The sequence below is a fragment of the Chionomys nivalis genome, chromosome 2, assembly GCF_950005125.1.
Source record: "Chionomys nivalis chromosome 2, mChiNiv1.1, whole genome shotgun sequence".
Lineage (NCBI taxonomy): Eukaryota > Metazoa > Chordata > Mammalia > Rodentia > Cricetidae > Chionomys > Chionomys nivalis.
This window is the reverse complement of record NC_080087.1, coordinates 121,415,789-121,439,037: the sequence shown is the minus strand read 5'-3', so window position 1 is coordinate 121,439,037 and position 23,249 is coordinate 121,415,789. Positions and strand designations below refer to the sequence as shown.

Genomic DNA, 23,249 nt, shown 5'->3' with positions numbered 1-23,249 from the left:
AGACACGCTTTGTTTATCACTGTGGGTGTCAGATTAGCTGCCCACAAGCTCCTGGGATGACGGTTCCACCCCCACTTCCCATCCTGCCACAGACGTGTGCTCCTGTGGCTGGCCTTATGTGGATTCGGGGATTCCAAGCTCAGGACCTTGTGCAGCAAGCTTTGGACCCGCTGAGCCATCTCCGCAGTCACACACACACACACACACACACACTGAGCCATCTCCACAGTCACACACACACACACCGAGCCCCGTAGTCACACACACACACACACACACACACACTGAGCCATCTCCACAGTCACACACACACACACAAACACTGAGCCATCTCTGTAGTCACACACGCACATACACACTGAGCCCCGCAGTCACACATACACACTGAGCCATCTCCGCAGTCACACACACACACACACACACTGAGCCCCGCAGTCACACACACACACACACTGAGCCATCTCCGCAGTCACACACACACACATAAACACTGAGCCATCTCTGTAGTCACACACACACATACACACTGAGCCCCGCAGTCACACACACACACCGAGCCATCTCCGCAGTCACACATACACACTGAGCCATCTCCACAGTCACACACACACACACACACACACACACACAGCCATCTCCGCAGTCACACACACATATACATACATCCATATATGAAACTTTCTTTATGGTGGCAAAAAGGCAAAAACATTTTGGTTCCTTTTATTGGGAACAAAATCTTTCAACACAGGGGTGGCCTAACTAAGTCCCTTTATACTGCAGAATATTGAACAACTGATAAAAAGAATGTACTAGAGCTATCTGGACTCTACTGCTTCCCTTCTTTCTTCACAGCTCGCGTTCTGGAGGGCATGTGGCTGATTCAATGCTAGCTGAAATCTGTATGGTATTGTGCCTTCACTATACAAAACCCAAAAGAACCACTCTGCCAAGCGCCCACCGTCTGTGTGGGGTGCAAACACTGGGAGCGGAGTGCACCCCCAAGCCCGGGCCACCGCAGCTTCTCCCATCAGCTGTAATGGGTTGGTCTGCTTCTGTCGTTTTATATGGGAAACGTTGCCAGCGGCAGAGCGGGAGCTCTGACTCTTTCAGGATCCTCTGAGAAGTGCCTGCATCTCCTTTACACACAGTCCCTCAGCTGGACTTCTGATGAAATGATTTCACTGCCTCTCCCCTGACTTGTTTGTGTGTGTGTGTGTTTCAAGACAGGATTTTTCTGTCTTGGAACTTGCTTTGTAGACCAGGTTGACCTTGAACGCACAGAGATCCACCTGCATCTGCCTCCCGAGTGCTGGGAACAGAGGCATGTGCCACCACCGCCTGCACCCTGACTTGTTCTAAGATGCATGCTTCCTGTCACAATCTGGAGGACAGCGACACCCTACTAATCCGTCATCCCCTGGAGATCAGAGTGACAGGCCACGGAACATTAACCAGGCCATTGTTCCCCTCAGCAGCTTCCGTCTCATCGGTCCCTTAACAAGTTCAAACTCTCTGAAGGAAGATTCATGTCCTGCCCCTGCCTGTACCCCCAGCTACATTTAAGGTCCTCCTTTTCTCAATTTCTTCAACCTCCCCTTCCTCTTCCTCCTCAGCATGCTAGGGGTTGAACCCAGGGCTCTGTATAAACTAGGCAAGCACCACCCTACTGAGCTACCACACACTCAGTCCTCCTGAAAGTCTTCCTGATCTCACCACCACCCTGACAAATGTGAGTCATGACCCTGTGAGTGTCACACCTCCCTCCTTCCCAGCACACCACCCCATCCCGGAAGGCTGTCCTGCCCCCGGTTCCTGTGGCACCAAGAGGGCAGGAACTGGCCTGGTCCATATTTCTATTCTCAGAAAGCACCTGGGACAAATGTAGCCAATGAAATGAAAAGCACACTAGTGAGCAAGCGATGGTAAGCAGCGAACTTCGCATCTTTGAGGCTGTCCACTCGAATGCAAGGTGCTTTGCAACCATGTCCCAAAGTCAAGCACAGTAGAAGCGTCAGGAGGAAAAGGATTGATGGGAGAAGACAGCTTCATGGCTCTCTGATCCTCCTCCTCGACTGGGGGGGGGGTCTCCCTTCATCCTGCCGACTGCCATCTCCAGACCAACTCCACACTCTCCTCGCACCGCAGGTCTTGGGAGGAATAAAAACCTCCATCTATTCTTTATGAGCTCAGCAGAGAATGCTAGAGTTTGCAAAAATTAACTTCTAGGAAATTGAACTGAGGGGGCTGGAGAGATGACTCAGCAGTTAAGAGCACTTCCAGAGGTCCTGAGTTCCATTTCCAGCAACCACATACTGGCTCACAACCATCTGTGATGAGATCTGGTGCCCTCTTCTGGCCGGCAGGCATACATGCAGACAGAATACTGTATAAATAATAAATAAATCTTAAAAAAATAAAAGATATTGAAATGAACCACAGCACAGAAAGCACAAGAGAGTTGAGCCACCTGAGCTCCGGAAGAAGCCTGGCCGGCTTCCAGTACTTTGGAGCTCCTGCTGAGAGGATCCAGTCCAGTCAGTTCTCTACCAGGGGTCTTTCCTGCCCTGCTTGCCAACCTCCAGGACCTTCTCCACACAGAGCGTGAGCTGGGTTGCTCCTGCACATGGGTGCCCACGTCCACCAAAATATCCCAGGATACAGGCCAACGTCTTGAGTTCTACAGACGCTGGCTCTTGGCCTGCTTAGCGGTCCAATCAGCATCAATCTAAAGTTCAAGTCAGGCTATGGGCTTCCCCAACCAGGCCAGTACCCCTGTTAAACTTTCTAGTTACTCGCAATCCTGCCTTTCGCCATCAGCTGCCACCTGATGAGCCAGCCTCCCCATCTCAACACCGTGAAGGCATGGGCAGTCAGAGTTTAGGGGTAAGCGTTATCTGCCTGTCAGCACAGCCCCTTCCTTCACCCTCTGCTCAGGCCGGCAGGTTCTGACCAGATGCCCCTGTTCACATGGTCATTCACTCTCCTTCCCAGCACCTTCAGCCTGATCCAGAGAAAGACCTTTCTTTTACACTTCTTATTACTCAACCAGAACTAAAACCCTGAAAACAGACATTTACTAAGAAATCTAAGCATATCCCCGCCGGGCACGTGAACAAGCCTGGCATGGAAACAGGAAGCTAGCCGGGCATGAGTTCTGGGCTCTGATGAGAAGGCAGAAGGACAGGGCAATGGGCAAGCTTGGCAGGCTCAGGTCGTTAAGCCTGGCTTCCTGTGCCCGGCCAGGTGACTCTGTTTCGTGGCCAGCTTCCACTCTGCTCAGCCACGCCCTCTAGTGGCAGGCTCCTCTCTGGCAGCAGAGGGATCTGGCAGGCAGCCGGGTGCCCAGACAGTCCTGATTTACGAGAAGGAACTTGAAGTCTTCTTGCTGACTAACTGGTGTGGGCAGGCGCTCTGGGGTTGGCACATCTGGATTTGAACCTGGGTCTGCCTCTAGTAGCCAGGTGTCTTTGACTGAGGCCCACTGACCCTCAGTCCCTGTCTTTTGAACTGATCTGGAGCCCTCTTTCTCACAGGGTCACTGTAAAGATCCAGGATTGAAGGCTGGAAAAACACAGTGTCCAGCTTGCAGCCGTCATTCAGCTACGGATACAGCTGTGCCCAGTTTCCAGGAATTTCACACTGCCAAGAACCTAGTTGTAGCCAGTGCCATACCCCCGGGTGCGGTGGGTAATGGCAGTCTCCTCCAGCCCCCTTACCCTGTCAGTGGGGGAGCCACTGGCACACCCCAGGTTTCCCAGGAAGCCCCAGAAAGTCCGTGGCTATTTCCTGCTCCTAGTCCCTAGAGCTCTGTCCTCGGACCCTTGTAGCAGCCCCCTTCCCAGCCATACCAGTCCAGGGACACCAGTCCGCTGTTCTTCAGTACCAGGAGCACCACTGACGGTGGGGCATCTAGTGGCGCTGCTCCGAAATTGAAGTCCAGCTTCAGAGGAGTGAAGACAGGGGGCGTAGGGCTCAAGCTGTGTGCGGCGGAGAAATGGCTCAGTGCAAGGAGATGGAGACAAGCCAGGGCTCTAACTTTGGGGGTCCACCCCCAGGTACAAAGTGAGAAGTCTGGAATTCGGGTCAGTGAGGTAGCTCCTTAGTCCTCAAGTCAATCCTTGCCCTTCCAGGACCCTAGGAATAGGTAAGAGTTTGCCCCCCCAATTCCTCTTCCACCCCTCCCCCCACCACTCAGATTCCCGGGAAAGGCCTGGTGTTCGAGTGTTGTTGGTAGATGGTCCGTGAACATCTCCAATCTTTCCTGCCCGACCTCGAGCCTAGCTTACCTGTGCCGGGTAGGCACCTTGTAGGTGAGCTCTGTGAGGGTTGGGTCACGTGACAAGTAACTATTGAGTGTGTCCAGGGAGAAGAGGTGCCACAGGTGCTTCCGGGTGATGCCCTCTGCACTGCCCATGGAGCAGATGTCCAGGATGGAGAGTAAAGGGTACACAGCTACCAGGGAGACATGGCACAGCTTCTGCGTTTCACCAGCCACGCTATCTGGGGGCACAAGCGTGGGGAGAGCAGAGGGTTTAGCTTCCCTGGCCAGAAGCAGTCTTGAGCACATTTCCAATGGCAACCAGCCCTTGTCTAGATGTTCTATGTGCTGGGCACTGCCTTATCTTAACACACATCCTGCTATTTAACGTGTACCACTATTTACTTCCAAACTCACTGCAATAAAGCCTGATTCATAGATTGCAAAACTACTCTTTAAGATATACAATTCAAGGTGGTGAATTCGAGGCCAGCCTGGTCTACAAGAGCTAGTTCCAGGACAGGTTCCAAAGCTACAGAGAAACCCTGTCTCGAAAAACAAACAAACAAACAAACAAATAAAAAGATATGCAATTTAGTAGGTTTTATAGATTCACAGGCACACAGCCACCAAGTTTTAGAAAGTTTCTACTGTCCCTCTTGAAAAACTCAATACCAACTAGTCAACACTTCCCCACCTCCCCCTCCCCCACCTCCAAGCATCACTACTCTCTTCTCCGTCGGTGTATTTTATCTATTCTGGATGCTTCAAACATGGAATTATTCGGTGCTTGGTGTTTTCTAACTGGCTTTTCACTTAGCACTGTGCTTTCAACGTCAATATAGTGACGTTATTACTTCATTCTCTTTTGTGGCCTATGATCATCTCGCTTTTATTAGTGGGGAAACTGAGGCATATTTAGGTAGTACCACACTGCCAGAAAGTGTGGGAGAGTTAGAATCCCATTTCATTGAGGACATCTTCTTCTGGTGCCTGTTCCGGGAACTTCCAGCCGGCACAGGGGATGATAGCAACTCCATCTCATGGATGGGAGAGCTGAAGTTTGACTGAGGATTTATTTGCCTGTGATCTCCACAGAAGACAGCACATTTCCTAGCTCTGTGTCAGCACAGCTCCAGGGACACGTGTATAGATATCACACGGACAGACACAGTGTGCACATCAGATCCCGAAGGCACAGTCCCTCTTGCCCTCACTCGGCCATGCCTCCAACTCCATATCTCACAGTTTACCTCTTCCCTTCTCCCCTTCCTGACCCGAATCTCTACTGAGTACCCGGGTACCTCTGTGGGACAGGAGACAGTAGCTAATGGTCCAGGAATACTGGGAACGGTTCTTAGGACAGGCAGTCAGGTAGATGGTATCCTGGGAATGAGGCGGCATGGTCCCCTCCAACCGGTTCAGTTCTAGAGCTGCTGGGAGAAGGTGCGGAGGTCACCAGTGGGCAACTGGACAGAGGTGTCCCGGCCTCCCATGTTCCTCCCCAGATCCCCTCCAGGGGTCACCACACTCCCTGAGAGCAGAGTAGGCTGGGGTGAAAAGAACTATGCATCTCGATGTCATTGGCACCCACCACAGTTACACAGTAGACACGCCAGGGTTTCAGCTGTCTTGCCCGACCCACACCATATGTGGGTCATCTGTCTTAAGGACACACAGACACACAGACACACAGACACACTCCTCCCTGACCCAGCCCAGGCCTCAGTACCACAGGGGTCATTGTTGAAGTCCTTGGGCCCGTGCTGCTCCAGCACCAGGCGGTAATAGAGGGTGCAGTTGCTGTCGTTCAGGAGCACCAAAGACTTGACCTCCCGGCTGTTCACCAGTACGTTCCCAAAGTCCAGCTCCTTTGGCTTTGCCTAAGATCACAACCAGCCAACTACGGGGGGGCTCCCCAACCCCTAGCCTTCAGAGCATTCCCCAAGGAAAGACAGATCCACACCATGTACCCTGCCTTCTTAAGGCTGGGCATCTGGAACTTTCCTTCCCACCCGGGCTCTGGCTCCACCCCCACCAGGGTCTCCACTCACAGAGAGGCATCCGGTAACGCCCATGCCCACCAGCCGAATCCAGTAGTGCATGGTGGCTCGGGAATTGGTCTTTTGGGACTGTTTGGCTTCCCAGACCCACATCCCCACTCGGAACAGGTACTTGGTCTCCTCCAAAGGGCTGAAGATCCATGTCAGCGTCTGGGATCACAGAGGTGACTCACTCTTGCATGCACGTGTCCAGGACGCCCCCTCCCGGGCGGCCTTTTGGCTGCAGGAGGTCCCATTACCAAAGTTTGACACCACTTCCCACCCGCCCGTTTTTCTGAGTGCTGAGTACTTTGCACACACATTTTCTCATCTCCGAAAGTCCCTCAATCCTACATCTCCATGACAGGGAAGACTCATTTTGATAAAAACTAGAGCCTCAGAGAAGTGGAATAGCTGGACCAGGGTCAGATACCTGGTGACGGGGGCTGAGGCAGGAACTCAAGTGAGTTTCTACATCTGTGGAATCTCTTAGGCTCTCATTTCCTGTCCCTGGGTGTTTATGGGTATCAGGTATTGGTAGTTACTGCTCTGAGTCTGACCTACCTCAGGCTAGGGACAAAGTTTGTTGTTTTAGGTGCCAATTTGGGTTCCCCTTTCGTACTGATCTGGAACGTCTGGGTGTCTCCTTTCTCAGCCCTAGTTGAGAGAGCCACACATTTGGACCCTACCCAGCTGTCATACAGCTGATCCGAACCACCTGCCGGGAATCTTACTGCTCGGGTGCCATGAACGATGAAGTTTGGAATCCTGGGACCCTGACATCACTAATGCGGCATTCAGTCCCAACTCTGCACTCCTATCTGGATCTTAATTAAATACTCTTCCCCTGAGTCTCAATTTCCTGTGAGATGGGGGTGAGGAAGGTGTTATTAAAGCCTACTACACCACAGGGGAGGGGAATGACTACAGACTGCTTAGGCAGGTATACATTACAGGCCATGAGAACCACAAGAGATGGCAACGGTAAGGGTGACAGGTATCCTCTCATCTACCCTTGAGGGTCCAGGCACTCACAAGGTTCTCGTTGGGATGGATGATGCCCTTGGAGGGCTGGACCGCCAGCATCTTTTGGTGCTGCTGAGAGACTCGCCATTCGAACTCCAGGGGCAGCCGTGAGGGATTGTGAAAGGTGAAGTCGCTGGTGGAGGAACAGCCCACCCAGGTAGGCTTAAAGAAGATGCTTTTGCAGGTGTCCAGCTTCAGCTGCAGGGGCTCCTCCCTGCTCTGTATGCTCACTTCCTGAGCCAGGGGAAGGAAGGAAGTTAGGAAGGAAGGATAGTGCTATGACCTTTTGGCTTGTTTGTTTAGGCATAGCTGTGCAGATTTTCACCCTTGGATGGGGATAGACAAAGCTGCCTTCCACCTTGAAGAACCCAGAGCCAGGTGTGGTAGATCACTCCTGAAATCCCAACTCTAGGTGAGGCAGGAGGATTGCCTTGAGTCCAAGACCAGTCTGGCCTATATAGTGATATACTGTCTTTAAAATACAAATATCAAACTCTCAGGGACCAAGAGAAAATGTATTAGTTTTTCATGGGGTCGAATTGGGTCTGTTATCCAGTGCTGTTCCTGGACTGGCTGCAAACAGCACTCCACTACCTGCAGTATGAGTCTGGGGTTTCTGCAGCTTCCCCCGACCCCGCCCCATACTCCACGGCCCCAACGTACCAAGGAGCAGCAGAGTTGTCACGGATGAAGCCCAGGGCTCTCTCCCTACTATTCCTCTTTACTAGAGAAATGTTCCCCAATCACACCCACAAACTACTTTGATAGGGACCCTAAAAATATTAAGGCCTAAGGACCCAGCCTCCCCATCCCTACCTCCTACCTTGAGATACTGGGGGTAAAAGTTGAATTGCAGGTAGAAAATGTGCTGCTTCCATGAGGTGCCCTTGGGGTACGTGCTGATAAGGAAGACCTGGTGGGCCCCAGGAGCCACAAGGCCCGAGGAGGGCCTCAGGGTAATGTCTGAGCTGCTGTTGGGAGCCAGGCTGAAGGTCAACAGCATGGGGCCTTTGTTGACCAGAAGCAGACTTCTGTAGGAAGGCTCCCCAGAAGACACTGCTGGGAACATCTGGGAGTTGGGGAGAAGAGGGAAAGGGACCCTTCCTCAGGTTTCCACCCCTCGATACACATCCAGGGACACTCGGGTTTGGATGATGCTGTCTCCAAGGAAACCTAAGATCTCTGCACACAGCCCAACCAGCAAAGAATTCCTGGGAATTAAGGGAGGCTACAGCCTGCCACCAAAGAATACTCCTGTCCTCCAAGGACCTCCACACACGGGGATATAGTGGTCCCAGGTCCCAGAGAAAGTCAGGCCTGTGAGACCTGTCCTCAAGGTTAGAGGAGGAATTGCTTTTGACTGTGATTTACAGTTAAACTTTGGAGTGTTACTTTCTTCCATCCTCATTCAGAAGACTGGAGTACTCTTTCTAGATGGTTCTCACTCCGGTGTCAGAGGGGGATCAACCCCAATAGTCCCAGCTCCTAACCACTTCTTAGCCAGCTTGGATATGGCCAGAAGTAGGCTGAAAGCTAAACAGACTGCACAACACAAGGCCCATAATTCCTGGTCCAAGCTCCTATCCCTCCGTGCCAGCGAGTTCATGTGAGTCAATATGGAAGCAATGTGGGCTGCCACTAGACTGTGGGAAGGCATCAAGTCACACTGTGAGGAGCTGGCCAGGGACCAAAGGCATCGGAGAAGACACCCTTGAGCATCAAGGAGAGCTTTGTTTTGGGGAGGGGTGGCCTCGAAATGGATATTAAGGAGGCTTGGGATTGGCACGCCGAAGTGTGGCAGGTGGAGAAAGCAGGATGGCCTCATGCCATTGTTTTAAAGTGGTGCCCTTCCCAGAAACAAAATAACCAGTGAAAAATCGACATAGAGCCAGAACCTGGGAAGGGACAGCAGAACTGGGTTCTGGACACTTGGCCCCAGGCCATGCACTTTTCAGTCCTGTGTCATCCACACCTCCCAGGCAGACAATGTCCCCAAGCTCTGTCTGGGAAGCGGTCTAGCAATTCCAACTCTCAGGCTTTGGACAGGTTTACCTCGAGGGTCCCGTCTAGGGCTTGGGAGACAGCAGGTGCCCAGTGAGCAGGACAAATGAAGGAGCTGAAAAGTGTGGAGGACCAAGTGAAGGTTCCAGAAGGAGTAGAGAAGGGCTGGTGCCCAATCGCTAAACTGTTCTTATGCTGAGACCAAGGTCCAAGAGCAAGCTACTCATTGGCCTAGATCCCTCAGACGGCCAGGATGGACATTAGAAAGGGAAACAGGCTGGGGTCCCTCATCCTGCTCCCCCTGCTGTTGGGGCCGTGCTCACCTTGGGTGCATCCAGGGAATACTGGGGGATGTGGTGCTCTAAGGCAGCGTAATAGCTGTGTCCTCGAGCCCGGACCTTTAGACACCAGGATGGGGCCACTGTGCAGTCCTCCTCAATACTGCTGTAGCTCTGAAGGACCTGCAGGGGCCAGGCCATGAGGAAATTCAGAGCTCAGTCCGACTCACCTGGCCCCTCCCTGCCCTGTGCTGCAGGCATCCAGTATTGGGCACAAGAGAGGAGGGTGGAGGGGGACTGCAAGGACAGCCATGCCCCACCCCCTCTGCTGGAGCCTCTAACTGGCTCTCTGCACACTCTGTGGGAGGGAAGCAGGCTGAGATGGGAAACAGCATTCGTTCTTTAGGACGAGCCCAGAACAGCGCTGGCCAATGGGAATATAACACGAGCCACGGATTCTGGCTGAAGATGCAATTTTGAATGTTTTGGTGGCCGTGTTAAAAAAAAAATGTGAAATTGATTTCAATAATATGTTTTATTTAACTTAACAGTTCCAAACACCAATCACGTTATCATGCAATCATTATAAAAGCTTTTACTGAGGTATTTGCATATTAAATCTGTGAAATTTGGGCATATCTGATACTCATAGCACATCTCTACTTGGACCACCACATTTCAGGTGTTCACCGGTCATGTCTGACTTTCCTGTCTTACACAACAGCAGAGGTCTGGAACCTGGAACCTGAATGCTCAGCATTGGCCAGCTACAAGTTAGCATCCTACCTGGCTGCCATCCTGCTGTTAATATATGAGAATGGGAAGTTAAAGGCTCTGCTTTGAGGGTCAGGCGTACATAGTGGACCAGGCAAGCTGAGGCTGCACAGTGAGACCCTGTCTCAGGAAGGAAGGGAGGGAGGGAGGGAGGGAGGGAGGGAGGGAGGGAGGGAGGGAGGGAGGGAGGGAGAGAAGGAAGGAAGGAAGGAAGGAAGGAAGGAAGGAAGGAAGGAAGGAAGGAAGGAAGGAAGGAAGGAAGGAAGGAAAGGAAAGGGGCTGAGGGTATAGTTTAGTTGGCAGAGTGTTTGCCTATCATGCATCAAGCCTTGGGCTTGGTCTCCAGCACCAAATTGACTGAGTGTGGTATTTCATATCTGCAATTTCAGAAAATGGGAGCAGGAAGGCCAGGGGTTCAAGGTCACCCTTGGCTATACAGCAAATTCAAGGCTAGCCTGCACTAGAGAAGATCTTCTCTACAAAAACAAATCAAAGCGCCACAACCATGTTTTGAGACTGAGGCAGAAAGACTGAAATGAGTCAAAACCAGCCCTGACTACATAGTGACAGAAACCCTGTCTGTGAAAAACAGCCAAAAACACAAACTACCAACTAAAAAGGGTCATTTCCTTTGGAATACTTCCTTCAAGGACTAGAAGCCTTAAGACCCCCAGGGATTTCCTGTCTAGGTACTAACTAAGTTTTTCCAAAGTGCTTGAGCCTAGCTGAGTTCTTCCCTGGGGGGAGGGGACGGAGGAAGACACCGTAAAAGTGGGGAGTCAGGTCATGAACCCGGTAGGATCGAACCAGTAGAGGGCACTGTCCAGCCAAGGAAAAACAAGAGAAGCCTGCCTGGGGAGGATGGTATCTGCGGCCCCTGTCATCCTTGTGACTAGACTCTGCCCTTCAGGCTCCAGGGAGGGACCTCGTTCCCCCCACTTGTTCATCTGTGTGCACACACCTTATAAAGAGCAAAGGCTTCCAGCTCCACAGCGTAGAGGCAGTTGGGGGAGGCTGGCTGGAAGTGCAGGCGCAGGGCTATGGACTTGAGTGGGGGCACATCACTAGTTTCCGGGGTCACCCAGAAAGGGCAGTCAGATCTGCGAGTCCAGACCACGATGATCTTGCCCTTGGTATGGTTCCTCAGGCACAAGGGAATAGGGTTGGGGGCCTTAGGCCCAGGACAGGCACCAAAGTCCACATCAAAAGGCTCTAGACTGACAGCCGGGGGAAAGACAGTCAGGTCCCTGGTGCCGTCAAAAAAGTACTCCGTCATGGGGGGAATTTGGGGGTACTTCGGGGCTGGCAAGTCCTCCAGGTCCTGCACAGGGAGAGACTGAGACAGGGTTCAAGTATCATTCTTCTTGCTGCTGACTTCCTGCGGTTCCCTCCTTTCCAGAAAAGACCGCAGGCTCTCCCTGCCAGTCATCCGCAGCTACAGCGGTGTGGGACACAGGCCTACTCAATGTCTGCCAGGGAAGAGACCGGGGATCTGGAGCCTCCCTGGGGGCTGGAATGTCTGGCACCCCACATACCTCAGTGGGCAACATGAGGGCCCCATTCTCATCCCGTTCCAGCTTTTTCTCTTTTAGCATGGCAGCCAGGATATCAGGAGGGTAAAGCGTCAAGCCCCGAGCCAGGTGTGTTCGGTACCAGGTGAGGTGCTGAGGCCTCAGAATGGCTGGCTTGGTGTTGTCTGAGTGGCAGGTCCCAATCAGGTCCAGAAACAGTGGGTCCTATGACACCAAAGTCCACATCACATGGTGACGTTTGTCCATGTGAGACAGAACATGGGGTAGGTGGTGAGGCAAGGGGATGTGGGGGTTGGTCACAGGAAAGACAGGAGCAGAGGCTGAAGGGCGGTTGGTCAGGAGAGCATCCTGAGAGCTGCCTGCGGGTTGAGGAGACAGTGGGACTCCAGAGCAAGTCAAGAGGAGCGTCCCATCCTGGTGAAAGGATGCTTGGCTGTTGTTTGCCCTTCCCCCCACTTCCCATGGTTCCCGGGCATTCTCCCCGTGTGTCAGTGTCAATCAAGAGCTTACCAGACTAGCATTTAGCTCTGCCCATGATGGGGGGGCAAAAAACCAGGTCTGTTCTACCCTTTCACTCCAAGGCCTCCCAGAGCTCTTGCAGCATTTGTGAGATTTGGGCAGAGAACTGCCCCCGCCCCCCAGGTAGAGGGGTGCAGCCCAGAGCCCAGCTGAGGAGAAAGGGCTACAGCTCAGTCTCAGTGCTGTCACCATGTCCAGGTACTGCACATCACGTGCCCAAGGGGCTGGCTTGGGGTTCTAGCTGGAGTCTTCACCCTGCACATGCTGTGTGGGGTGGTGTCCAAAGCTACCCTTCCCAGCCTGTTGACAGCAATGGCAGCAGAAGGAGCAGAGCCCAAGGCAAACTGGGCGTTTCCACCTGGGTTAGTGAGCTTTTGTGCACCCGGGCCATGTTCTGCCTCTAAGCTCTGGCAGACAGCCTCAATGAGGAGACGGCCCTGGCAGATAGCCTTAGATGTTCTGAAAAGAGGGGGCTGCCCACCAAGCCTTGCCTTCATTTTATGGCCTCTCCGTTATCCCCATCCTGGTCCCTTCTCTGTCACTCACCTGGTGGTGGATGAGGCAGGCCACCCTACGGAAGCTGATGATCGGGTGTGTGGGCTGGTAGGCACAGTGTAGGGTCATTCGGGTCTTGCCTGCCAGGCTTCCGAAGGCGGGCCTGATGCTGAAGACGCTCTCCTGGCAGTCAATGTCAAACTGGAAGTGAGCCAAGCAGTCCGACTGGTTCTCGATCCACAGGGTCTGCTCTGAGTGCTCCCCGAGCTGGACCCAGCTGAAGTTGACGGAGTAGTGCTGCAGACGTACATCAGGACCTAGGCAGAGGAGACGGGGCCTTGTGAGAGGACCCTGTCGCCTTGTGGGGGCTGGGGTGACAGCCTCAACGGAGCTCTTGTAAGCAGTCCCACTCCTGGGATGAGGTGCTCCCCAGAGCCAGATGGCCAGGCTGGATAAGGTCAGGGCCCCTGAAAACTTCTGAGTTCCATCATCACTGTGTGGAAAGATGGCATCACCAGGTGTCCATAAAGCTTCCCCACATGGCCACCAGGGGACAGCAGACACCTAGGCAGAGGGACCAGGAAGCAAAGGTCTCTCTGGAGCAAAGAGCTCAAGGGAATGAATGACTCCCTTGACATCCCTCGTGGGAAGCTCATGCTCTGGGGGAGTACAGCCTCCTGGGATGGCCATTACCTTTACAGAGACCAATGACTTGGAGCACAGTTTGGGAGGCACAACCAGAAGGCACAATGGAGAAGTAGTCTATGGCTCTGCTGTCCGAAGTTTTGGGGTGGAAGAACACCGACAGGCATTTCTTCTCTCCTGGGGGCACGATACCTTGGCCCACAGAGCATGAGAAGGCATGGTCTTTGGTCAGTGTGCCTTCAGACATTTCAATCTTGAAGGGGGCGTTAACCTGTAGGGTCAGGGGTTGCGGGGAGAAAAGGGTCTAGTCACAAGTTTGGACAGGGCAGTCTGTACATCATACTGAGGAAGGCCACATGAGGGGTCGGGGACAACAGGTATCCAGTCTGGCCTGTGTGAGCAACAGGTAACACCAGGGCAAAGGGGCCAAGCTGTGTGTCCTATCACAAGGATGCCCAAAGTGGCGTGGGGGGGGGGGGGACGGACATCTTTTTCTTCTCCCAAAGGTAGTATGAGGGCTAGCCTTGGAACTGGGGTCAGGACACTCAGGAGTCTACAGGGCACCTGAGCCCAACCTCAGCTGACAGGAGAGAGAGGAACACTGACTGATGGCTGTTGACACACACGTGTGTGTCCTGTGTTTGTATCAATAGACACAACTGTGCAAGGCTTTGGGCTTGAGGGTAGAGAGGAGAGAGGAGAGGTTGCACGCATACCTAGGCTCGGGGTCCCTGAGTCCTGCCCATTCCCCTTGCCCACCCCTTCCCAGTGCACACCACGGATGGATTGTACAGCCTGATCTGCCGCTCCACGGTGCATCCCACGGAGACAGAACCGAAGTGCAGCACCTTCTGGAAGCCCTCGGCATCCTGGTCCTCCGACTGCTTGTGCTTTATGCTCACCAGCAGCTGTGCACATTTAGCTGGGGCAGAGATGGGGTGTCTGGAGGGGAGCCCCTCAGGGCCTCTATAGCCCCAGCTGGACCGTCCCTATAGGGCATATGTCCTGGTCCCCTGTCCACCACCGGGAGGGGCTGTCTGTGACTTGATAGAAGGCTAAGCCTAGGGCAGGTGAAGGGACAAGAGGCTAGTGGGGACTTGTGGGGGCACACTGAGGTCTAAAACCCAGTGAGGGCTGTAGGTCTCTGGGGACGGATGGGAAGGCAGGCTTACCTGCAGCCTGGATCTGTATGCTGCTCTTCTGCTTGGTGCCCTTTCCATACCAGCACAGTGCCTCGACTTCATGGATGAGAGCTATGAGGGGCTCAAAGGTCACTTTGATTCTACAACCCAGGCCTGGCTCCAATAACCCCGTGCTGGGAAGTATCTGGAATGGGTTTGGGACTTCCCAGGTGAAGAAGGTGGGCAGGTCCCTAAGGGTGAGGGGGTAGGTCAGGTCCTGGGGTTCTGCCCCCTTGGGCATACGCTTGTCTCCTCTGCTCCCTACAGCTCTCCTCCCAGAGGCTGCTGTTTCCCTGCGCCCTTCCTCCTCACCCCACATTGTTCAGACAGAACCAAGTCTCCACTGTGTCCCCAATGGCACATATGGGCAGTTGCAGAGATGTTGGGCAGACTAGCTTGTGGCAGGGCAAGGTGGCCTTCAGAGACACACAGAACACCCCTTCTTCTTTCTCAAGCCACAGCTGGTCCGTGTATTCCTTCTGCGGGGCAGAAGGCAGAGGCAGTCAGCATTGAGCGAGCGAGTGCGTGGTACCCAGGTAAAACTCGGGATCATCCATCCCACCCTCGCTAAGCCATTCCTCCAATAATCCCCAGCAAGTGGGCAGGGCTGAACTCTTGTGTTGCCTTGGCCTCTGAGAGAAAAAGCCCACTTTTGAGGGAATCAAGGAATCCCCAAAAGCCAGATACAACGGCATATCCCTGTGACTGCGGCTGTTTGGCGTGGCCACAGGAGGATCCCTTGAGCCTAGAGGCTTCAGGGTAATCTGGGCCACACAGTGAGACTTTCACTCAATGTAATGATCCTCAAAGGCAAAAGTTTCACAAAAAAATTCTGGGGAAGTTTTTGCAGGATCAAGAGGCTAAGGAATTTGGAGCTTGCTGGTGATAATTACAGGCTTTATGACCCCATACCAGTGGGGAACACCCTTCTATTGAGTGAGATCAAAATCTGATCCCCTTTAGGAGTCTTCCTAAGCTCTTTATTTTGTTTGTTTGTTTGGTTGGTTGGTTTATTTTTTTTTTTCTCTGAGACAGGATCACATTTTGACTGGCTGGAACTTGTTATGTAGACCAGGATGGCCTTACACCCAGAGAAAACCACCTGCCTCTGTTTCCCAAATGCAGGCTGTACAGGTGTGTGGGGAAATCCCTGCTGCTCCGGCAGCCCTCCCACCTGAGGTATCTGTTCTCTTGCCCCTTCCCACACTGCCCTGCTGCTCCAGCAGGTCTTACCTCTTCTAGAGGTCTGAAGATGATGGGGAGTGCGAGGGTTATGCCTGGGCTCAGGAAGATGGGCTGAGGGATGATGGTGAAGAAGAATTTGGTCTTGGGAGGCCTGCGGAGAAGAGCCAGGTGATGGGCGGGTCAGAGCAGGCCTCAGAGCCAAAGCAGGAAGATAGAGGAAGCTCAATAGGGGGCCGGATTGCAAAGGGGACCTAAACTCTTCCTCTTCCTTTTAATTTTATTTATTTATTTTTGGTTTTTCAAGATAAGGTTTCTATGTGGCTTTGGAGCCTGTCCTGCAACTCGCTCTGGAGACTCCTTTTAATTTTTGAGACAGGCTCTTGTGTAACATAGACTGGCCTCAAACTCACTACAGGGAGCCTTGAACTCCCGATCCTGCAGGTATGAGTCCCCAGAGCGGGCTCCCTCCTCCTCCTGCATCTCTGCTGAAGATGATGGCCATGGAGAGCAGTATGGATAGGCTGTCCTGACTTAGCAGGGACCCAGCAGGGTAGTACGGGAGCAGCAGACTCTCAGCGTGTGAGAAAGAACGTGATGTTGATAACGACTGCGCCTGGTCCAGTGAGTGTAGGTGGGACAAACACACCCACAGGAAAAGGCAACTTACAAAACCAACTGAGAATTATACAGTGAACTTTACGGTCAGCCCACCCTAAACCAAGGGGCAGGCATAATGTTCCTGTAAAGAAAGTACCAGAGCAGAAGGATTCATAGCAAGTCCCACCTAGCGTCAGAGGAAAGACAGTTCCAGTTTTCTGTTTGTTTGTTTCTTTTGTTTCCAATGTGTGATTGCTCGGTCTGCATAAATGCCTACATGTCAGAAGAGGGCATCAGATTCAACCATAGATGGCTGTGAGTCGCCATGTGGTTGCCGGGAATTGAACTCAGAACCTCTCAGGGCAGCCAGTGCTCTAAATGGCTAATCCATCTCTCCATCGCGACAGTTTCAGATAACAGAGAAACAGTCCCAGTGTCGTCTCCGAGACAACCGTATGTCATTATTAAAACCTGACCTAGGCAGAAAGAAGACTACAGACTAATTTCAGAAACAAAATATTAGTAAAAAAGCATAATGATATTGAAATTATCCAGAAATAATGCAGAAAGTCAGTTGACATAACTGATATATAAAAAATAGGGAAAAGACAAAACAAATGATATCCCAATTAAAAAACGTTAGGTATTGGAGAGATGGCTCCGTGGTTAAGATCACTTGCTGCTCCTTCACAGGACCCAAATTTGCTTTCCAGTACCTGCATGGCAGCTCACAACTGCATCTAGCTTCAGTTCTAGGAGAGTCAACACCCTCTTCTGGCCTCAGGGTCGCCCATACACATATGCATGTACACACATGCAGACATACACATATATGCACACAAATAAAAATAAATCTTAAAAACAACTTTTAAAAATGTTAGAAAGCCTAAGCAGCTGGTGCTTCATCTTTGTTTAGGGAGGACTGCCGCGGGTTCTAGGCCAGCCTGGTCTATGTAGGGAGTTCTTTGTCAGGCACGGATATAGAGTAAGAACCTAGCTCAAAGCAAACAAGAAATCGACAGTCTTCAAAAAACTATCAACAAACAAAAAATGAAAAGAACTTTAAGCACATCACATATAGCTGGGCACAGTGACACAAGCTTATAATCCCAGAACTTGAGAACCAGATGTAAGAGGACTCAGTACTGTAGCGTGTAATACCCCAAACTGATTTTGATAATCAGTCAAATCCCACTATCACACACAAAATATAGGTGTGTGTGTGTGTGCTGAGCTGATTTTAAGTTTAAAGAACATCCCAACAGTCAGTCTTGAGAAGGAGGAGGATTTACACAGCCAGATTTCAAGTTTACTGTAAATTCAACTAATTAATTCAGGCTGCAACAGTTAAGCCCAGGATTACACTAGTAGATCAGGCGCACAGAGCCGACCCCAGCCATACATCAACACATCAACAACCAGTATGTCAGTGGCAAGGAGGCCATTAAAGGCTTCCATAAATGGTGCTGAGAAAATCGGACACTCAGTCGAGGAAATGTATCATCGAAGCATTCACAAAAAGCAATTCCTTATAGGTAAAAGAACAATTAGAAAGTCTCTTTAGAAAAATACTCCAGGGGATTAGCTTCACGACCTGGAGGTGTATACAGAAAGACAAATCAAGGTTTCAGAAGCATCTCGTACACTCTCATTTAAAGTTCTTAGGGTAAACTAAGCTGTATAATTTAAGGGTGCCAACATGCACGGCAAATCCATTTGGAGACAGCAAGGGAATATTACAACAGGAGGCAGGATGGTTCTCTGTGGGGAGGAGGGTCCCGTAATGTGGGCCCCGCTAGGTATTGCTACTGGGCTCCTTCACACTGCATGTGTTTTGGACGTTCTTCGGAACTGGTGAGTTTTTAGAGGTTGTTTTGTTTTCTTTTTAAGGAGAACCCACTTTGGGGGCTTGAGGGCTCGGGTTCTGGGTCCCTCGTTCTGGTACCTGTACTTTATCTTCTGGATTTTCAAAGAGAGATTTTTCAGAACCAGGTTCCTCGTGGTCTCCTTGCCCAGCTCCCAGCCTTTCCACTGCAGCTCCTCAGCAACCTCGATGCCCCAGACCACCCTCTTCTTCATGTCATTTTGTTTCTTGGTGATGCATATCTTCCTGTCTGGGGGACTTGTTAGCTGTTCAGACAGCAGGAAACGGGGAAGAGGTAAAGCCAATCAGCGGGAATAGGAGGCTAAGACTCAGAAAACAGACGAAGATGCCCCATTTCCATCCCACCTTTAGCACTTAAGGGATGATGTCATCCCTTACTCTGGGGTGTGGACCAGGGAGAAAATGGAGTCCAGCATCATCACATCCAAAGTCACTGCAACTGTTTGGTCACAGAAATCCCAGCAATGAGGCCTTACCTGAGCTGCCCTGTCCAACTACTCCATCAGGTTTGCAGATGGAGGTCTTGGCTGCTGGGTTCTATCCCCTGGGCATCCTCAGGCACCTCTTCCTCAGGAGCCTTCGCTTCCTTCTCTTTCTCAACCTGCCCTGCTTCCCAGAAGCCTTCCTAGCCTGAATCGTCTACCCCAGGCATTTCCCCAGAATGCAGGACGTTCCACAGCCCCTGCACCAGACGTTCAACTGGCTAACAGAGCAGAGGAAGGAGCCAAGTGGCCTGTGACCAACTCCCACCAAGCCCTCCTAGGCCAGCCTAAGTGCAGCTTAAGACTCAGTGTGCCAGTGTTTCCCTGACTGTAACAGAAAAAAACGAACACAGCAGTTCTTCCATTGATCCCTATCACTTACTAGGGGAGGAGAGAGGGGGGCTGGACCCCTTAGGTAGTACAGTGGAGGACAGGTAAACTGGACACCTCTTCCTGTCACAGTCATTGCCATGAACACTCAACTCAATGCTTTTTTATCTTTGACCAGTTATTATTTGTTTGTTGTTGCATAACACAAGATGGGGTCATTCATTCAGTAAATATTTGTTGAGTGCCGTGTGCCAGGCACTGTGCGAGGGGCTGGGGCTAGGATGGTGAAGAAGACATACATACAAATCCCTTCTCTCTGGAGGTTACACTCTCAGTTTCAATATTTACTAAGAACATTGGATGGCCAATCTACTTTCTTTCCCTGATTGCCATGGAGGAAGGAGGCACAGATGAGGAAGAGCAATCCCTTATCAAAATCAGTTAGTGCATCAGACAGGATTCGACTGGAAATAAGGAGCTGCTCTAGTGCTCAATCAGGGGGCTCAGGCTCAGGGGACAAACTGCAGAACTGAGTTTGCTTACTGGGCAAACATGAGGAACTGGGTTCAGATCCCCAGCACGCATGTAAAAGTTGATTGCAGTGGCATGTGCCTGTAACCCTAGTACTGGGGAGAGGTGAGGGCTGGGGATTTGGAGACAGGCAGATCCCAGGCAGGGCTAGACAGTCTAGCCAAACTGACAAGCCCTAGGTTCAGTGAGAGAACCTCTCAAAATGTAAGGTGGGGAGTGAGAGGGAAAGACACTTGATAGTAACTTCTGGCTTCCACACAAGCCCACATAGACGAGTACACACACAAAACAAAAACGCGTGCACGCACTACTAATAAAATACATAGTCAGGGACAGTGAAAAAAACCTCAGGTTATCAACATCAATAAATGCTCAGCAGGATTGGAGCGAGAACTCGGAAGTTAACAGCGCTTGTGTTCTGGCAGAGGATTGGGTTAGTTCCCAGCGCCCGCCTGTACTCTCGTCTTCCCAGGGCTCCACCTTGGGAGGGTGGGTGCTGGAGCGTGTATGGGCTAGTCAGTCCCCCAGATTCTCACCCTGCCGCCCTGTCACAATGCCCCACGTGGTCTTGCCATGCTTGAGCCACCGTCCTGAGCAGAGGCTCACCTGGGTAGTGACACTGCTGCTTGCCAGGGTGCTGGCACTCAGGAATGATCCATCGTTCATAGTGTAGTCTCCGCTGTCTCTGGGCCTCATGGTGTGGCCGGAGTTTGCCCGGATGAGCATCTAGCCAAGTCAGAAATTCCCACCAATACGAGTCCAGAGCTAGGAGGGCAGCAGAGGAAGAACGTGAAGAAGAGGGTTGATGGAGGAGACTCACCGGAGTCGAGAAGGAGGAGAGGTGTGATCTTTATTCTGACCATCGCTCTCAGGTGGCACCATAAGGAAGGATGAACACAAGGTCCAGAGCTTTGCTCAGTGACCTGAAGGACCGCTCAAGAGACCACACACAAGGGTTCTGGGATAAGGTTCGTGCAGCCATGTTCTTCCGTGGCCACACGTGACATTACCCAGTGTTTTAGCTTGCCTTCTACTGCTGTGATAGACACCATGACCAAGGAGCAACTTAGAAAAGAAAGGGTTCATTTTATCTTACAACTCCCAGGAAAGTCAGGGCAGGAAGTTAAGGCAGGAATCTGGAGGCAGGAACCGAAACAGGAACAATAGAGGAACAAGAGCAAGTTTACTGGCTTGCTCTCCATGGTTTACTCACCTTGCTGGTTAGTTAGTTAGATAGTTAGTTAGTTAGTTAGTTAGTTAGTTAGTTAGTTAGTTAGCTTTTTATACACAGCCTCACTATGAAGCGCTGGCTGGCTAGGAAATTGCTATGTAGACCAGGCTGGACTTGAGCTCTCAGAGATCTGCCTGCCTCCCCAGGGATTAAAAGAGTGGGCTTCCATACTAGCAGTATATTCTTATTTTTAATATGATATTATTATTTTTTTGGCTGGGTGGTGGTGGTGCACACCCTTAATTCCAGCGCTTGAGAGGCAGAAACAGGCAGATCTCTGTGAGTCTGAGACCAGCCTGGTCTACAAAGCTAGTTCCAGGACAACCAAGGCTACACAAAGAAACCCTGTCTCAAAGAAAAAACAAACAAAAAGATTTTTATTTTTATGTATGTGTGTATGTGTGTGTGTGTGTGTGTGTGTGTGTGTGTGTGCCATGTGCATACGGGTACTGGTGGAAGTCAGGGGTGAGTATCCCATCTCCTGGATCTGGTGTTACAGGCAGTTGTGAGCCACCTAATATGTGTGTGTTGGGAACTGAACTCTTACCACTGAACCATCTCTCCAGCTCAGGATATTTTATGTTCAGTTTCTCAATTCAGACCATGTAAATTCCAAAATGTTCAATAGTTACAGTTGGCTAGTGGCTACCACACTGGACAGCAAAGCTGGAATTCTTATTTTGAACATATCTGTATATTTTACACTGTTTAGTACCCTTTTCACTTCTTTAAATAACAGTCTTAATATCTAAAATAATATCAATCTGGGGTGGCCGTCTACGGAGAGCTGATGAGTCAGGCAGTATTGATTGCAAGGGTTGCAACAGGTATTTTAATCCTAATCCTTAAAACTGTTTATGATTACATATCAACATATCACTTGCTCCCTCCCCCCTTTTTTTGAGACAAGGAGACAAGGCACTTGCTCTGTAGACCAGGCTGGCCTCAGACTCAGAGATCTGCCTGCCTCTGACTCCCAAGTGCTGGGATTAAAGGAGTGCATCACTGACTGACTGTGACTTGCCTCTTATTTAACCTAAAAATCTCTCTTTAAGCTGGTGGTTAAGTGCCTCTCGCTATAATGTATTCAGATTCAACAATCTCATGATCACCTTTGCAAGTTTACACACTTCCTGCAGACACACCAGAAAGTGTCCGTTGACTCATGTGTTCATAGAGGATTCCCCAGCAGCTGGGGGAACAATCTCTGTCCCCGCCTTCATCCCATCCATTCATTCACAGAGCATTTATGAACGCTTACTACACAGCCTGCACTCTGCTAGACATGGGACAAAGCAAGGAAGTTCCTGTCTCCACTGTAAAGTGGGTATTCATTCAGTCCGGATCCTAGAAATGCAAGCTGGGTGTGGGGAGCAGAGTTGTTACTTTTCTGTCTTCCCATTCCCTGATCTCTCAAGCATCAGGAGAGTCAATAGACAGTTCCTGCCTCAACTCTCTGAAAGTCCCTGCACAACAACACACCAATCTATGTCTGAAAGGCTAGAGAAGAGATGAACAGAAATAGGGTAGAAAAGTGGTCCAGCCCGGGCTCCGGGGAGTGAGCGCGGAGACTACTGAGGACAAACGAGGTCATTTCCAACATTTCGCAGTGAAAAGACGGTGCAGTTGTGGGGATTTTGTTGTTTTGCATTTTTGCTTTTGTTTTAAACCAAATTTCTAGTTTCAAAGTGGGTGAAAAATATTATCAGCTTCTTTTATTTTCTTAATCTCCGATCTTAAAATTTTTCAAAATGACCGGCGGAAAAACGGGGATGGAAGGGTGGGTGTTGCCAAGTATAGTTCGGGAAGAAATGGGCAAAACGAAGGAAACAAAATGTACTTAGAGGGTTTCTCCAAGTCTCCCTGATATCGCGTCTAAATAATCTCGCCCACGACGAAAAGGCTTTCTAAAGACCCGTCGAGATTTCCCGGAGAAGGGGGTCTTGGTACAGATACATTCCTTTACACTTACTTCTCTCGGCTGAGCTCCAACGTTCAGAACTCACGCTGCCGCCATGCTGACATCTCCATAGATACAGGACGCAAGGGACACAGCGTCTCCTGGTATCCCAGGGCAACGACGGCAACCCAAAAGAGTCAAGGTTCAGAGAAAGCAAACGAGCGCACCATTTTCCTTTTCATTTCTTTTCTTTATTTTCCTTCTTTTCTTTTCTTCCTACTTTTCATCTTTTTTTGTTTTCTTTTTCTTCTTTTGTATTCTCCTTCTTTTCCTTCTCCTTCTCCTTTTTCTTCTTTT

At 51.0% G+C, this 23,249-nt stretch overlaps 1 protein-coding gene across 1 annotated transcript in view; it reads right to left on the bottom strand.

The window, feature by feature from the left end:
• Cfap65 (cilia and flagella associated protein 65) overlaps nucleotides 1–23,025 on the bottom strand; it is a 33,457-nt gene extending 10,432 nt beyond the window's left edge. The window contains exons 1-19 of the mRNA XM_057761297.1: nucleotides 22,965–23,025; nucleotides 20,368–20,526; nucleotides 18,479–18,663; nucleotides 15,985–16,087; nucleotides 15,064–15,230; nucleotides 14,743–14,942; nucleotides 14,347–14,492; nucleotides 13,619–13,841; nucleotides 12,977–13,242; nucleotides 11,915–12,115; nucleotides 11,341–11,715; nucleotides 9,651–9,788; nucleotides 8,150–8,395; nucleotides 7,336–7,560; nucleotides 6,313–6,471; nucleotides 5,991–6,141; nucleotides 5,563–5,691; nucleotides 4,287–4,500; nucleotides 3,849–3,977 (exon numbers count right to left, since the gene is read on the bottom strand). Coding sequence (XP_057617280.1) covers nucleotides 3,849–3,977; nucleotides 4,287–4,500; nucleotides 5,563–5,691; nucleotides 5,991–6,141; nucleotides 6,313–6,471; nucleotides 7,336–7,560; nucleotides 8,150–8,395; nucleotides 9,651–9,788; nucleotides 11,341–11,715; nucleotides 11,915–12,115; nucleotides 12,977–13,242; nucleotides 13,619–13,841; nucleotides 14,347–14,492; nucleotides 14,743–14,942; nucleotides 15,064–15,230; nucleotides 15,985–16,087; nucleotides 18,479–18,663; nucleotides 20,368–20,487 — 3,377 coding nt within the window. The 5' untranslated portion in view covers nucleotides 20,488–20,526; nucleotides 22,965–23,025. The remainder of the gene's footprint in view (nucleotides 1–3,848; nucleotides 3,978–4,286; nucleotides 4,501–5,562; nucleotides 5,692–5,990; nucleotides 6,142–6,312; nucleotides 6,472–7,335; nucleotides 7,561–8,149; nucleotides 8,396–9,650; nucleotides 9,789–11,340; nucleotides 11,716–11,914; nucleotides 12,116–12,976; nucleotides 13,243–13,618; nucleotides 13,842–14,346; nucleotides 14,493–14,742; nucleotides 14,943–15,063; nucleotides 15,231–15,984; nucleotides 16,088–18,478; nucleotides 18,664–20,367; nucleotides 20,527–22,964) is intronic.
• Nucleotides 23,026–23,249: the final 224 nt, after the last annotated feature.